General features: G+C 48.7%; 1 protein-coding gene across 1 annotated transcript; it reads left to right on the top strand.

The window, feature by feature from the left end:
* The first annotated feature begins 2,668 nt into the window (after positions 1 to 2,668).
* On the top strand, positions 2,669 to 10,672 carry LOC129629881 (2'-5'-oligoadenylate synthase 1-like). Its single transcript, XM_055550088.1, has 6 exons — positions 2,669 to 2,946; positions 3,757 to 4,045; positions 5,691 to 5,875; positions 7,481 to 7,713; positions 8,581 to 8,734; positions 10,065 to 10,672. Exons 1-6 carry the CDS (start codon positions 2,770 to 2,772, stop codon positions 10,194 to 10,196), a joined length of 1,170 nt encoding a protein of 389 aa, XP_055406063.1. The 5' UTR covers positions 2,669 to 2,769; the 3' UTR covers positions 10,197 to 10,672.
* The last annotated feature ends 3,543 nt before the right edge of the window (positions 10,673 to 14,215 follow it).

Raw genomic sequence — 14,215 nt, 5'->3', positions numbered from 1 at the left:
CAACCTAGGGATCAAACCTGCATCTCTTGCGTCTCCTGCACAGGCAGGCAAGTTCTTTATCCCTAGTGCCACCTGGGAAGCCCTGGTCTTTCACAGCTTGGTGTAATGTCTCATACACTGCAATAGAGAACATTAGCTCCTGGGCTCCTCTACTTTACTCCCTTAAATCCCAGCCACACGCAAATTGCTTTCTTCACCAGCTCCCCCAGCACCCTGTCTACCCACCCTCCAGAAAAAGGAGAATTACAGCGGCCACCAGTGACAGAGCTGCCCTGGTGACCATTGTGAAAAGGGGAACAGGAGACCTAATGATCTTAAATTAGCCAATTTAAGATCAAAGGTGGTGCCAAAAAGTGAAAGTGAAAGACAGCTGCTCAGTTGTGTCTGACTCTTTGTGAGCGCAGGGACTGTAGCCCACCAGGCTCCTTTGTCCATTTGGATTCTCCAGGAAACAATACTGGAGTGGCTTGCCATTCCCTTCTCCAGGGTATCTTCCCAACCCAGGGACTGAACCTGAGTGTCCTGCATTGCAGGCAGATTCTTCACTGTCTGAGCCACCAGGGAAGTCCTAAAGGTGGTGCTAGTGGTAAAGAACTCGCCTGCCAGCGCAGCAGACACAGGACACATGGGTTCAATCCCTGGGTTAGAAAACTCCCCTGGAGGACGGCGTGGCAACCCACTCCAGTATTCTTGCCTGGAGAATCCCATGAACAGAGGAGCCTGGCGGGCTACAGTCCATAGGGTTGCAAAGATTCCCGCACAACTGAAGCGAAGCAAGCAGGCCCAAGAATTTTAAAGTCAGAATCGCCCTTTAATTTTGCTCAACTTTGATACCTTTCATCTCTCCTTTTGTGTTTCTCCTTTCAGATGATCCTCTGAGTAGTTCCATGAGTGAGAGAGAAAAGTTTTTCTGAGAAATGGAATATTGCCTGCCCTGTTAGTAAACAAGGATGGCACAGTCAACAGGGATGGTGAGCTGGTGCGCCCTGAGGGAACTCGGGAAGGAATACTAGCTGCCATCTAGCAGCCACTCACTGCTGTGGGCCCTGAGGAAGGAAAGATCGGAACGTGAAAACAGGACCCCGGCCCCAGAGAGCTGAGATGCTTTAGAAAGGAACGACTACACTGAGCCCAGACTCTTATATACACAGACTATCTGGTTTTCTTTCATTTACATAAAAAAAGCTTTTAATGTCCAGACTACCTGACCTATGTTGAGAAACTTCCATACAACCTGGCTCCTCCCCTCGCCACCCTTGGAGCAGTTCTCTCGGGGTCCCTTGAGAGGCTGTCTCCCCGGCTTCGAGTCCTAAAAATTCCCACCAAATAAAACATGACCCTCCACTTTTATGTCATGAATACTTTTTAATCGGCCGCCCTCTTTACAGATTGGGGCACTGAGGCATGCCAGGTTACATTCGTGTTCACACTGCACAGTTAGGGACAGTTTGCAATTTTTCTGCCATCCTAAAAGTGCCTGAGGAAATGTCGGGTAGTTAGAATAGGAAACAGGAGTCCAGAATGGCAGCGGCTAAAACACAAGGAAGGGAAAAGCCCGCAAAAATAGAAGAAAGAAAGGTCCGAGGACTGGAGTGAGGACCTCAGGTGGGACAAAGAGCACTCCTGGCTAGCCCAGTTTACATACGGCAGGCCCAGGGGGAGGAAAAAACATATAAAAAGAGGAGCCAAAGGGCTGGGCTCTCTCTTCTCTTCCTGTCTTTTGGGTTGGCATGCCTTCATGCCTCGAGGATGTATTTTCCTTTTATTTTCTAAATAAAACTGAGCTGTAACTCAGAGCTGGAACACTGATCTGTCCGAGAGCTGTAACACGGTCTGTCTGACAGCCGTGGTACGCCAAGGGCTTTAACGTCCATTGCTTCAAATTTTTGTTGTGACGAGACAGAACCAAGGAGATTATACTCCCCTGGCAGCAAATAACATCTATTAATCAAAAAGTGAAATGTATGGAGTTAGGCCATTAAAAGAGAGAAAGAGAAATTATATGTGTATGTATGTGTGCATTAACCTAGAAAAATATCTCACAAGACTACACCAAAGGAGTTATACTTCTAGTCTTAGGATCAGGATGGAATTTAGGCTTCCAGATTTTTTGACTGTTTCTATTTGCAATATTCATGTACTGCTGCAAGGACCATAGGAGGCTATAGAACAATGTTGTCTACAACAAAAAAGAGAGGAAAAAGAAACCAAAAATCTGTTTCTACTTGTGATTACTCTTGGGTGCAATGCCAACCTGGGTTAAAAATACCTTTTCAGAGTACATTCTGAAGAAAGACCAGATGTTCTAGGCTGTTTGTGAAAGTGTTGGTTGCTCAGTCGTGTCTGACCCTTTGCAGCCCTCTGTATAGCAGCCTGCCAGGCTCCTCTGTCCATGGGCTTTCCAGCAAAAATACTGGAGTGGGTAGCCATTCCCTTCCCCAGGGGATCTCCTGATCCAGAGATTGAACATGGGTGTCCTGCATTAAGGCAGGAGTAAATCTGGGATTCTAGAGGAATGTGCTGGGAGACCTGACAGGATGAAAGGAGAGTTTGATTTACTCAGAGCAAAGCAGAGAGTAAAGACTCCAGCCAAAGCTCCTCCCTTCCAAGGAAACGAAACCAGCAGCAGCCCAGACTATGGACATAGCTCCTCCCTGTCAGTGAAATGAAACTTAACAGCCTCCTAGACCCAGGCAGCAGGAGAGACAGAAGCTCACAGATTCAGGCAGCAGCTCTGCCGCCTCTGGCTCTCCAGTCCCCAGCACCGTGATGGAGCTCAGAAATACCCCGGCCGGGTCTCTAGACAAGTTCATCGAAGTCCACCTCCTGCCGAACGAGAAGTTCCGCACACAGGTCAAAGAAGCCATTGACATCATCTGCAGTTTCCTGAAGGAGAGGTGTTTCCGATGTGCCCCTCACAGAGTTCGGGTGTCCAAAGTTGTGAAGGTGAGTCCAGAACGGCCTGAATGGGGAGAAGGGGGGCTGGTGAGCAAGCGTTTGCACAGGGACAGGCAGAGAGCAGAAGGCTGAGGTCTCTGGGGCTGGTGCTTTCTGATTTATCCATGCCAGAACTATAACCACATTTGTGAAAATAGCTTCTGGGGTGAGGGCATCCATCTGTAAGTTTTTAACAAATGCCCTGGAGAAGTGTATAAACCACCTGGGTCACGACTGCTATAGAGATAAGCGATCTGAATCCTGGCAGCATCTACAGTTCACTAATCCTGACCAGGCTGGGATCTCACTATTTCTGCAAAGTTACGAGCTGGTTAAGAGTATACGTTTTAAAAGCAGATAGCACCTGCTGGCGGTGAAGGCCTGGGCAAGTCACTTAACCTCTCTGTGCCTCAGTTTCCTTATCTATAAATTTCAGTACCTTATAGGACTTGCAGACCAAGTAAAGTCAGCCATGGGCCAGTTTACAGTATTAATCACATAAGGTCATAAATTACAGGGAGTAAAGAATATGGACCCTGGAAAAAGACAACCAGGATGTAAACGGTATCTCTGCCACCCTCTAGCTGTATGACTGAACTGATACATGATCTCTCAGCATCTGTTTCCCCATCCGGAAGATGACAACAGATAATAACAGTGGCTAGATCCCAGAGTTCTTGTGAGCATTCTAGGAGTTACAGCCGCTGATGCCTTCAGAGCAGTGGCTAGTACTCAAAATGTTAGTGATTGTTCTCAGCATTTTTTAGGGAGGCTCTTCTCAATGAAATGTGTCAATACTCATTCTTATCACCTTTTTAGGGTGGCTCCTCAGGCAAAGGCACGACCCTCAGGGGACGATCAGATGCTGACCTCGTCGTCTTCCTCACCAATCTCACAAGTTTTCGGGAACAGCTTGAGCGCCGAGGAGAATTCATCGAAGAAATCAGGAGACAGCTGGAAGCCTGTCAAAGAGAGGAAACATTTGAAGTGAAGTTTGAGGTCCAGAAACGGCAATGGGATAATCCCCGCGCTCTCAGCTTTGTGCTGAGGTCCCCCAAGCTCGACCAGGAGGTGGAGTTCGATGTCCTGCCCGCCTTTGATGCCCTGGGTGAGTGCTCCCAGCTGCAAGTTCTTACAGTCTTTGTCCTATGTCAGGGCTTCTTCTGCTCTCTTGTCTCTGAGCAGAAATAAAATGTCTTATTAACCAAGGTATCCCTTCAAGTGGGAGGAGACCCCAGCATCTTTCCTGGGACAAGAATGCCTAGGGTCACACTCAGCCACCGAAGTGATGTTAAACAACAAACTGGTACAGTTGGGGGTCAAGATACTTTTATAGAACACCCGCCAGGCTTACTAGTTTCACTTTTGGCAAACTGTGTGATCTTTCTAAAAACTGCTGCTGCTGCTGCTAAGTCACTTCAGTCGTGTCTAACTCTGTGCGACCCCATAGATGGCAGCCCACCAGGCTGCCCCGTCCCTGGGATTCTCCAGGCAAGAACACTGGAGTGGGTTGCCATTTCCTTCTCCAATGCATGAAAGTGAAAAGTGAAAGTGAAGTCACTCAGTCGTGTCTGACTCTTCGTGACCCCATGGACTGTAGCCTACCAGGCTTCTCTATCCATGGGAGTTTCCAGGCAAGAGTACTAGAGTGGGGTGCCATTGCCTTCTCCATTCTAAAAACTAGGTCTAGTGTAAATTCAATATGTTAATTTCATTTTTTTATGCAAAATGTGAGGCAACCATATCAAACTTATACTGAGGGTTGGAATATAGAGATAATGTGCAGGAACATTGGGACAGGAAGCAATTCATTCTTTGAGGCTCAGTTTCCATTGTGTACCTTAGATGCGGGGCTTCCCTGGTGGCTCAGTGGTTAAGAATGCACCTTCCAAGCAGGAGATGCAGGTTTGATCTCTGGGTCAGGAAGATCCCCTGGAGAAGGAAATGGCAACCCACTCCAGTAGTCTTGCCTGGGAAATTCCATGGACCGAGGAGCCTGGCAGACTAGAGTCCATGGGGTCACAAAGAGACAGGACTGAGCAACTGAGCAGGAACACAGACCTGGAGATGCAAGGCGTGTTCCATGGCCCTAAATGAGACAGACAGAGAACCTCTCTCCTGGAGCCTGACCATATGAACACCAGGAAGGAAATGATAACTCGCTGTGACCAAAACTAAATATGTTGACTCAAAAGAGAGCAATGGGGATCAGAGGACTTTGGTAGATAGGGTAACAAGAGAGGTGACCTCTGACCTGAGGCCCAAAGAATGAGAAAGAGCCAAGCATAGGAAGACCTCCCAGGAAGAGGAAACAGCAGGTGCAAAGACAGGAGTGAACGTGGCATATTTGAAGAGGTGAAGTAACCAGGGGAGTCAGTGGCAAAGGGATTGAGGCAGGAGGTAAGACGAGGGAGGAGACAGGCCTCACCATCTGTGTGGGCCACTGTGAGGACTTGGGATTTTATCCAGAGGTCCTGGGAAGCAAGAAGTGGAAGGATCAGGTTTAAAGGGCTCTGTGTGGGCTGTGGAGGATCCAGGGAGGATGCCACCACCTCTGCTGAGTCCAGGTGAGAGATGATGGGTGATGGCGGTAGAGGCGGGAGAAGGGAGGACCAGGTATGGACCTCAGGCCTCCTGGTCTGGGCCTGCTGACCTCCCCACTGCCCCCCATGGCCAGTGAGCTTGTTGTCTCAGAGGGAATGAAAGAACCTCAGAGAAGAGCTGACGTCGAAACATGGATTCATTCCCAACAGGTCAGTTGACCAAAGGTTACAGACCTGACTCTAGAGTCTATGTCCAGCTCATCCAAGAGTGCAAGAACCTGAGGAAAGAGGGCGAGTTCTCCCCCTGCTTCACGGAGCTGCAGCGAGACTTCCTGAAGAATCGTCCAACCAAGCTGAAGAGCCTCATCCGCCTGGTGAAGCACTGGTACCAACTGGTATGACTGGTCCCATCTGGGCAGAGAGCCGAGGAGGAGGAGGAGGAGGAGGAGGAGGGGAAGGGAGAGAGTGAGGACGGGAGAGGAGGGAGGGAGGCGTGGAGGGAGGGAAGGAGCAGGGAGAGGTGTGGGGAGGAGCCAGGATGAGGCAGTGGGAAGAGGGAGAGGTGATAGAGGGGAGGGGAGAGCAGAGGGGAGGGAAGGGAAATCACAAATCCATCCTTCTAGTTACTGCGGCCAAACCAAGGGTCATCCTTGGCTTCTTCACAGACACCCACATCCAACTAGTCAGCAAATGTAGTTGGTCCTATGTTAAAATATATTTATGATTCATCCATGGTCACCACCTCTGTTACCCCTCAGTCCAGATCATCTTGGGAGGCTCAAAGGATCTGCTCTTGACCTCTCTGAACCCCCATCTCTGTCCGCACACCACCACCCTCAGGCCACAGTCTTCTCTTCGTTAGTCCTCCTGGAGAGAAACCCTACACTCTAGCCTCCAGGCCTTTGCATGTGCCTATTTGTTTGTTTATTGTGTTGTTGTTGTTGAGTTACTAAGTCATGTCTGACTTTTTGTGACCCCAGGGACTGCAGCTCGCCAGGCTACCCTGTCCTCTACTCTCTCCCAGAGTTTGCTCAGATTCCTGTCCATTGAGCCGGTGATGCTTTCTAACCATCTCACCCTCTGCCACCCCCTTCTCCTCTTGCCCTCAATCTTTCCCCAAATCAGGGTCTTTTCCAATGAGTTGGCTCTTCCCATCAGGTGGCCAAACTATTGGAACTTCAGCTTCAGCATCAGAACTTCCAATGAATATTCAAGGTTGATTTCCTTGAGGATTGACCGGTTTGATCTCCTTATAGTCCAAAGGACCCTCAAAGAGTCTTGTCTAGCACCACAGTTCAAAAGCGTCAGTTCTTTGGTGCTCGGCTCTCTTTATGGGGCAAGTCTCACATCTGTTCAGAACTAATCAAAGCTAAGGTTTTTCCAGTAGTCATGTTTATTGTCTGTGTCTCCCCACTATTCCCTGGTGGCTCAGAAGGTAAAGCATCTGCCTGCAATGCGGGAGACCCAGGTTCGATCCCTGGATCAGGAAGATCCCCTGCAGAAAGAAATGGCAACCCACTCCAATACTCTTGCCTGGAAAATTCCATGGACAGAGGAGCCTGGTGGGCTACAGTCCATGGAGTTGCAAAGAGTCGGACAGGACTTCACTTTCACTTTCCCCTCTATAAATGCACAAGAACAGAAGGATTTATATGTTTGATTCCCTGCTGTATCCCAGGAACCTAGAACAGTGCCTGGCACATGAGAGAAGTTCAAAAAGTGATTGTTAGGTGAATTAATGAGTGCTATATCCCCCACCAACACCACACACACACACACACACACACTTCTGTTAACTTCCTAGCCATCTGGCTTTGAACAGGTGAGTTAATAGCTCTGTGAATGCCACCATAGACTATACCTAAATGGATAGGTGTGGATTTGCTCTGAGAAAACTTTATACGCTAAAACAAGTGGCAGGCTGAATTTGATCCATGAGAAATGTGCTTTACACAAATGCTAGACAAGCCCATTTTTCTGACTGTTTTCTCTCTACTCAGTGTAAGGAGCAGCTTGGAAAGCCATTGCCCCCACAATATGCCCTGGAGCTTCTGACGGTCTATGCCTGGGAGCAAGGGTGCAAGGAAACAGGATTCAACACAGCTCAGGGATTTCAGACTGTCTTGAAATTAGTCCTGAAGTATCAGAAGCTTTGCATCTACTGGGAAAAGAACTATAACTCTGAAAACCCTATTATTGAAGAATATCTGACGAAGCAACTTGCAAAACCCAGGTACTCTATCCGCTCATGCCTTAGCTCCCCACATAAATGAACCCCTGCTTACAGCTGTTGCACCCTGGAAATGAAGGAATTGGGAGGGTTCCACATTAACTGATCATCTTCTGATACTTACCATGCTGCTGGGCACTCTACTAGTATCATCTAATTTTAAAAACAGTTTGCAAAAAACCATGTGAGTCAGGCACTATGCTAACTGCTTCACAGATGAGTAAACCAAGATTCTGAGCAGTAAAGAGTTTGTCCAAACCCTAACCCAAACCCTAAAGAGTTTGTCCAAACCCTAACCCTAAGAAAATGAGCGAAACAGCTGAAATTTCGACTAAAATAACAACAGCTGCAGCAACAATAATAATTGCTCCCAGGAAGTAAGAACTTGCTATAAGACTAACACACTCTAATAGTATAGTAAAAATTATGATTATTGTAACTGTCATGCACTAACCCCTTACGATGGCCCAATTACTGTGCTGAGTATTCCATGTTGCTTATCTAGATCCTCATAGAACATCCTTTGAAGTAGGGAATGTTCAAATCTGCCCATTTCACAGATGAGCATACTGAGAATTAGAGAGACCAAGACATCTACCCAAGGTCACACTCCTACAGAAGAGCAGAGGTGAGATTCAAGCCCAGGTCTATCAAAGCCCAAATGCAAGCCTCCCCCTTCCGTTCATTGTCCTCCATGGAGCAGGGCACCCAGGACACACCCCAGGGAGTGATGCTTTGCTGGAACCCTGATGCTGCCTGAGTCTGAGCCTGTGCCAGGCTGGTTGGTTTGCCCTTCCTGGAGCATCTAGACCACCCGCCAGACAGAACCCAGCTTCTCATCTCTCTCTCTCTCTAAATATTACCCTTCAGGCCTGTGATTCTGGACCCGGCAGACCCTACAGGAAATGTTGCTGGTAAAGACACATATAGCTGGGAGCGGCTTGCACAAGCAGCTTTGGTCTGGCTGGATTACCCGTGCTTTAAGAAACGGGACGGGTCTCCCGTGGGCTCCTGGGATGTGTCGGTGAGATCTTCTGCTTCTTTACCGCTGCCCTGCCCCTACCCCTTCCACACAACATGGGATGTGTAGCTAGAGACCATTCCTTCCAAAGAAATTGCCTCTTGCTAGAGATCACTCGGGCTTCCCTGGTGGCTCAGACAGTAAAGAATCTGCCTGCCTATGCAGGAGACCTGGATTCAATATCTGGGTCAGGAAGATCCCCTGGAGAAGGAAATGGCAACCCCCTCCAGTATTCTTGCCTGGAGAATCCCCATGGACAGAGGAGCCTTGGTGGGCTACAGTCCACAGGGTCGCAAAGAGTTGGACACGACTGAGCAACTTTCAGTTTCACAGAGGTCACTCCCATTCATATCATGCCAGACTGTGCTCCCTGTTTTACAGTCATCTTGACCCCAATCAGAGGGTTCCTAGACTTCTCACATCCCTATCCAGAGTTTATTCTTTAATTAATGCCTCCTTGGCCAGAAGTAACTTTTTTAACAGCGCCAATTAGCTCATTCCACTAAGAAGAAAAAGAATAACAACCACCACTTATGAATACCTACTTTGGGGTCAGGCTCTGTTCTTAGCCCCTTAAATTTCATTGTTTCATTAAATCCTCACAACACCCCATGAGCCCTGATTTCTACTCCCATCTTACAGATGAGAAAAGGAGGCTCAGAGAGGTGAAGTCACCTGCTCAAGCCCACTCAGCTAGGGAGCCACAGAGCTGGGAATCCCACTCAGCAGACTCCAATGCCAGGGCTTACTCCGCTGAGCTAAACAGCCTGCCTTGTATCCCCTTCCCTCTCCGTATCACACAACAAAAGGGTAACTCAGAGTAAGTGAGGACGTGGGTGTGTCACACAACTAAGTCGGGGCTGAGGGCCTCATCTTTCCACTCCAAGAGTAGGGATCTTTCTCAAGCTGGAGTGGAGAGGGCTGATGATGCCAGAGATGGGTTTCCCAGGAAACAGGCTCTGGGATGAAGTTCACGTGCAGGATGTCTCTGGGGAGGGCCATTGGAACGACACCTGTGTACAGGAGGGGAGTGAGGCGGGTACCAACACAAGGAGAGGGCATCTGGGATGCTGGCCATCTCAGACCATCTCCCCAGGGAGCCCTGGGGGCCCCAACAGCCTCCAGAGTTGTCCTACAGAAGACTGAGGTGGCCAGGCCTTTATAGCCCCAACACGGGTCAGCCACTGAATGTGGACAACCCAGGAGTGGGTGTGGCCTTCCTTGAAGGGCATCCAGGCGGCAGATCACAGCGTCCACGGTGAATGCTCACTGAGACCTGTGCCAAGGGGGGAGGCCCAGCTCTCCAGTGTGACAACGTGCTTCTCCCTTTCAGCCCCAAGAACACAGCGACCTGATGTACGAGGCCTATGATTTTAGACAGCACTACAGATCCTCTCCAGGAACCCAGTTCCACGGAGGAGCCTCTCCCCAGGTGGAAGAGAACTGGACATGTACCATCCTCTGAACGCCAGAGTATCTTGGAGGCAAGGTCTCCAGAGCCGTCTGGGCCAGCCCTCTTCACTTCTAGGGCTAGGGGGCCTGGATCCAAATTGATGTCAGACCTGGGACCAGAATCCACGTCTCCTGACCCCCAGCCTTCCCACTATTCTGTGCTCTCTTTTCTTTCATCGACAGTGCTCCCCATTGGAGCCTGACAATAGCCTCCCTAAGATGCCAGGAGAGACTCAGGCAAAAGAGTGGAATCCCAGCCTTGACTTTCTTCTGTGAACCTGAGGGGAAAGGTGATGGTCCAATTTATTGTCAATAATAACAAAAATAGTAGCAAATGCCATTTGTTGGGTGTTAATTAGCCTCAAGGTACAGCGCCAAGAAGTATACCTGCATATTGTGTGTGTGTGTGCATACTCATTGTTTCAAATAAAGATATTAATTGGGCACCTGCTCTGTGCCAAGCATTGTTCTGGCCACTGGCTCACTGTTGTTGCTCAGTTGCTGAGTTGTGTCCGACTCTTTGCGACCCCATGGACTGCAGCACGCCAGGCTTCCATGTCCTTCACTCTCTCTCAAAGTTTGCTCAGATTCTTGTCCATTAAGTTGGTGATGCCATCCAACCATCTCGTCCTCTGCCACCCTCTTCTCCTTTTGCCTTTAATATTTCCCAGCATCAGGGTCTTTTCCAATGACTTGGCTCTTCTCATCAGGTGGCCAAAGTATTGGAGCATAGCAATAAGTAAAGCAGACAAAAATCCCTGCCTCGTGGAGCTGACATTTTGTGGAACACTCTACTATTGGAGAGATGAGGGTCCTTTCAATTCTCAACTACAGATAATCCGAGACAAGCATCTTTGGTTCATCCTTTGTCCACATCTCTGATTATTTACCCAGGAAAAATTTTAGAACTGCCCTGTGTAATTCAGTAGTCATTAGTCACGGATGGCTATTGAGTGCTTGAGATGTAGCTGAACCCAACTGAGAGGTGCTCATCTTTATACTTTCCTGAGTTTTCAGATTATTACTAATTTGGGGTTGTAATTTATACTGCTTATATGACCACAAGAAATAGTAAAGCAAGGTTTCTGGTTCAGAACTATCCCATCCACCCCTGCTATTAAAAGCTAGCATCTGCCCCCTTGCAAGGAGACTCTTGCAGAGGCTTCTCGTCCATAAGACGCCCCCCAGCTCCGAGGACCAGTATCCACCTCCCCTCCTGCCCACTAGGACTGTAAGTATGGTCAAGTCCCAACACAGCCCAGCTGGGGACACGCTGGGCCTGCTGAGGGAAGAATAGACTTGTATCTGTATCAGCCGGAAGACCCGGCAGCATGTACCAGCACAAGTCAGGTGGGTGTGGGGGAGGGACCCCAAGGGCACTTCATCAAGGGGCTGCAGAGTCAGGTCAGATGACCTAGAGCTTATTGATTTGGAAGTCCCCTCCTGGACTTCAGGACTTCACACCCTGGCAAGGACCCCAGGAGAAGGTGCAGACTCGCTCTTAGCCAGGCTCTTAGAACGGATAAAGTACGGGCATATGCCAGGTGATATTCCCGCGAGAGACGGTGGGCTGCTGCCACTGCTGCTAAGTCGCTTCAGTCATGTCCAACTCTGTGCGACCCATAGACAGCAGCCCACCAGGCTCCCCCGTCCCTGGGATTCTCCAGGCAAGAACACTGGAGTGGGTTGCCATTTCTTTCTCCAGTGCATGAAAGTGAAAAGTGAAAGTGAAGTCGCTCAGTCGTGTCTGACTCTTAGCGACCCCATGGACTGCAGCCTACCAGGCTCCTCCGTCCATGGGATTTTCCAGGCAAGAACACTGGAGTGGGTTGCCATTTCTTTCTCCAGTGCATGAAAGTGAAAAGTGAAAGTGAAGTCGCTCAGTCGTGTCTGACTCTTAGCGACCCCATGGACTGCAGCCTACCAGGCTCCTCCGTCCATGGGATTTTCCAGGCAAGAGTACTGGAGTGGGTTGCCATTGCCTTCTCCGAGAGATGGTGGGAGATGGGATTAAAAGGTCAGGGAAGTGGATGTGCTGGGGGCCGATGTGCTGTATAAATCCAGAAAGAAAAAAGAAAAACCCCACCAAATTATCTCCCATGGAAAAGCAGAGAATACAGCTCTACCGAGACCATAAAGGATATGCTACCGGGGGACCTCCCTGGTGGTCCAGTGGTTCAGAATCCATCTTCCAAGGCAGGGGACACGGGTTCGATCCCTGGTCCCAGAAGATCTCACATGCCTTGGGTCAGCCAGGCCCCGGTGCACCACAACTATTGAGACTGCTGTCTAGCGCCCACGGGCCACAGCAGCTGAAGTCCGCGCGCACCCTAGAGCCTGTGCTCTGCAACAAGAGAAGCCATCTCAACCAGAAGCCCGCACACCACAGCACCGCAGCTAGAGAGCAGCCCCGGCTCACCGCAACCAGAGGGAAGCCTACACAGCAACAAAGACCCAGCATGACCAAACACAAATAAACAGATAAAATTATTTTTTAAAAAAAGAGTGAAGGAGCCTGAGTGGTTATGATGTGTCTGTATGGGCTACTCAGTTGTAGCAAGTGTCCCACCCTGCTAGGGGACACTGATGTGAAACTGAAAATGAACTGGGAAACAGGAAACCCCATCTTAAGTGAAGCCAGGAGACCAGAAAGGGGAGCTCTCACTTCTCAAATCAGTTCAGTTCAGTCACTCAGTCGTGTCCGACTCTTTGCGACCCCATGGACTGCAGCAAGCCAGGCTTCCCTGTACTTCATCAACTCCTGGAGCTTGCTCAAACTCATGTCCATCGAGTTAGTGATGCCATCCAACCATCTCATCCTCTGTCATCCCCTTCTCCTCCTGCTTTCAATCTTTCCCAGCATCAGGGTCTTTTCCAATGAGTCAGTTCTTCGCATCAGGTGGCCAGAGTATTGGAGCTTCAGCTTTAGCATCAGTCCTTCCAATGAATATTCAGGACTGTTTTCCTTTAGGATGGACTGGTTTGATCTCCTTGGGAATCCAAGGGACTCTCAAGAGTCTTCTCTAGCACCACAGTTCAAAAGCATCAATTCTTTGGGGCTCAGCTCAAATACCACTGCAGAATGTTGTTGAAGTGGGAGGAGGCTGGCATGATGGTGGTTGTGGCGGGGTGGTGGCAGTGGGGTATACAGGAAATCTCTTGGCTTCTTCCCAGTTTTTCTGGGAACCTAAAACCACTCTGATAAACTAAGTTTATATATATATATATTTTTTTTTTAAAGAGTAAAGAGACATAATACCTGCAACATACAACTCACATGACTCAGTAATAATAATACTGATAATACAATGTACACAGAGAACGAGGAGCAAATATGGTGAAATATTCAGGGTCAAGAATATGAGACAGTTATTTGTCTTTCAGATGATTTCAAAATAAAATATTAAAAAAAATAAAAAAGCACAGACTTTAGAAAGCAGGTAGTTAGAAGCTAGCCAGATAAGTTACAAGCTGTATGACCTCGGACAAATATTTTTCAGCTCTCTGAGCCTCTATATTTTCATTTAGAAAAGAAGCCTTATGACCTAAGCCCAGCCTACCTCTAGGTGTTTTAAAAGTCAGAAAAGGGCAGGGAAGGGCCCTTTATGGACAGGAGCAATCATCAAGTTTCTCCGGAGAAACCAAACTGTGAAAATGAACTCGCAAACAGAAACCTCATGGAGTCAGAAGACCAGAAGAGGGAGCTCTCACACCTCAAATGCCTCTGGAAGCCAATCCCAGGAAAGACAAGGCAGTTAACACACCCCCAACAGGAAGATGATCAACAGGGAAAAATCATCAATGACGGGCCAGGACAGGAAAGATGTACATTGCATGTCTCCTGGAGGAAGCCAACTCCCCTGGCAACTGAGCCAATGAGAACCCATCATCACCCTGAATTCTTGCTTTCCTCCAACAGACACGTGTTCAAACAACCCCTCCTAACTTCCTCCTTTTTCTCTATAAAGTAATATTCCTCTTCTTTGTTGGCTGGACTTGCCTATGGCTTTTTGCTATTGCCTGCTCATCCTA

The sequence above is a fragment of the Bubalus kerabau genome, chromosome 16 (assembly GCF_029407905.1).
Source record: "Bubalus kerabau isolate K-KA32 ecotype Philippines breed swamp buffalo chromosome 16, PCC_UOA_SB_1v2, whole genome shotgun sequence".
NCBI lineage: Eukaryota > Metazoa > Chordata > Mammalia > Artiodactyla > Bovidae > Bubalus > Bubalus kerabau.
Note: the sequence above shows the minus strand (reverse complement) of the source record. Positions and strands in the feature narration are given on the sequence as shown.

What these genes read in the sequence shown, in the direction of transcription:
- LOC129629881 (XM_055550088.1), top strand. Translation starts at nt 2,770, where the DNA reads ATGGAGCTCAGAAATACCCCGGCCGGGTCTCTAGACAAGTTCATCGAA. An exon ending in TGAAGCACTGGTACCAACTG is followed by an intron (nt 5,876 to 7,480) that starts GTATGACTGGTC and finishes CTCTCTACTCAG; the next exon opens with TGTAAGGAGCAGCTTGGAAA. An exon ending in AAGCAACTTGCAAAACCCAG is followed by an intron (nt 7,714 to 8,580) that starts GTACTCTATCCG and finishes ATTACCCTTCAG; the next exon opens with GCCTGTGATTCTGGACCCGG.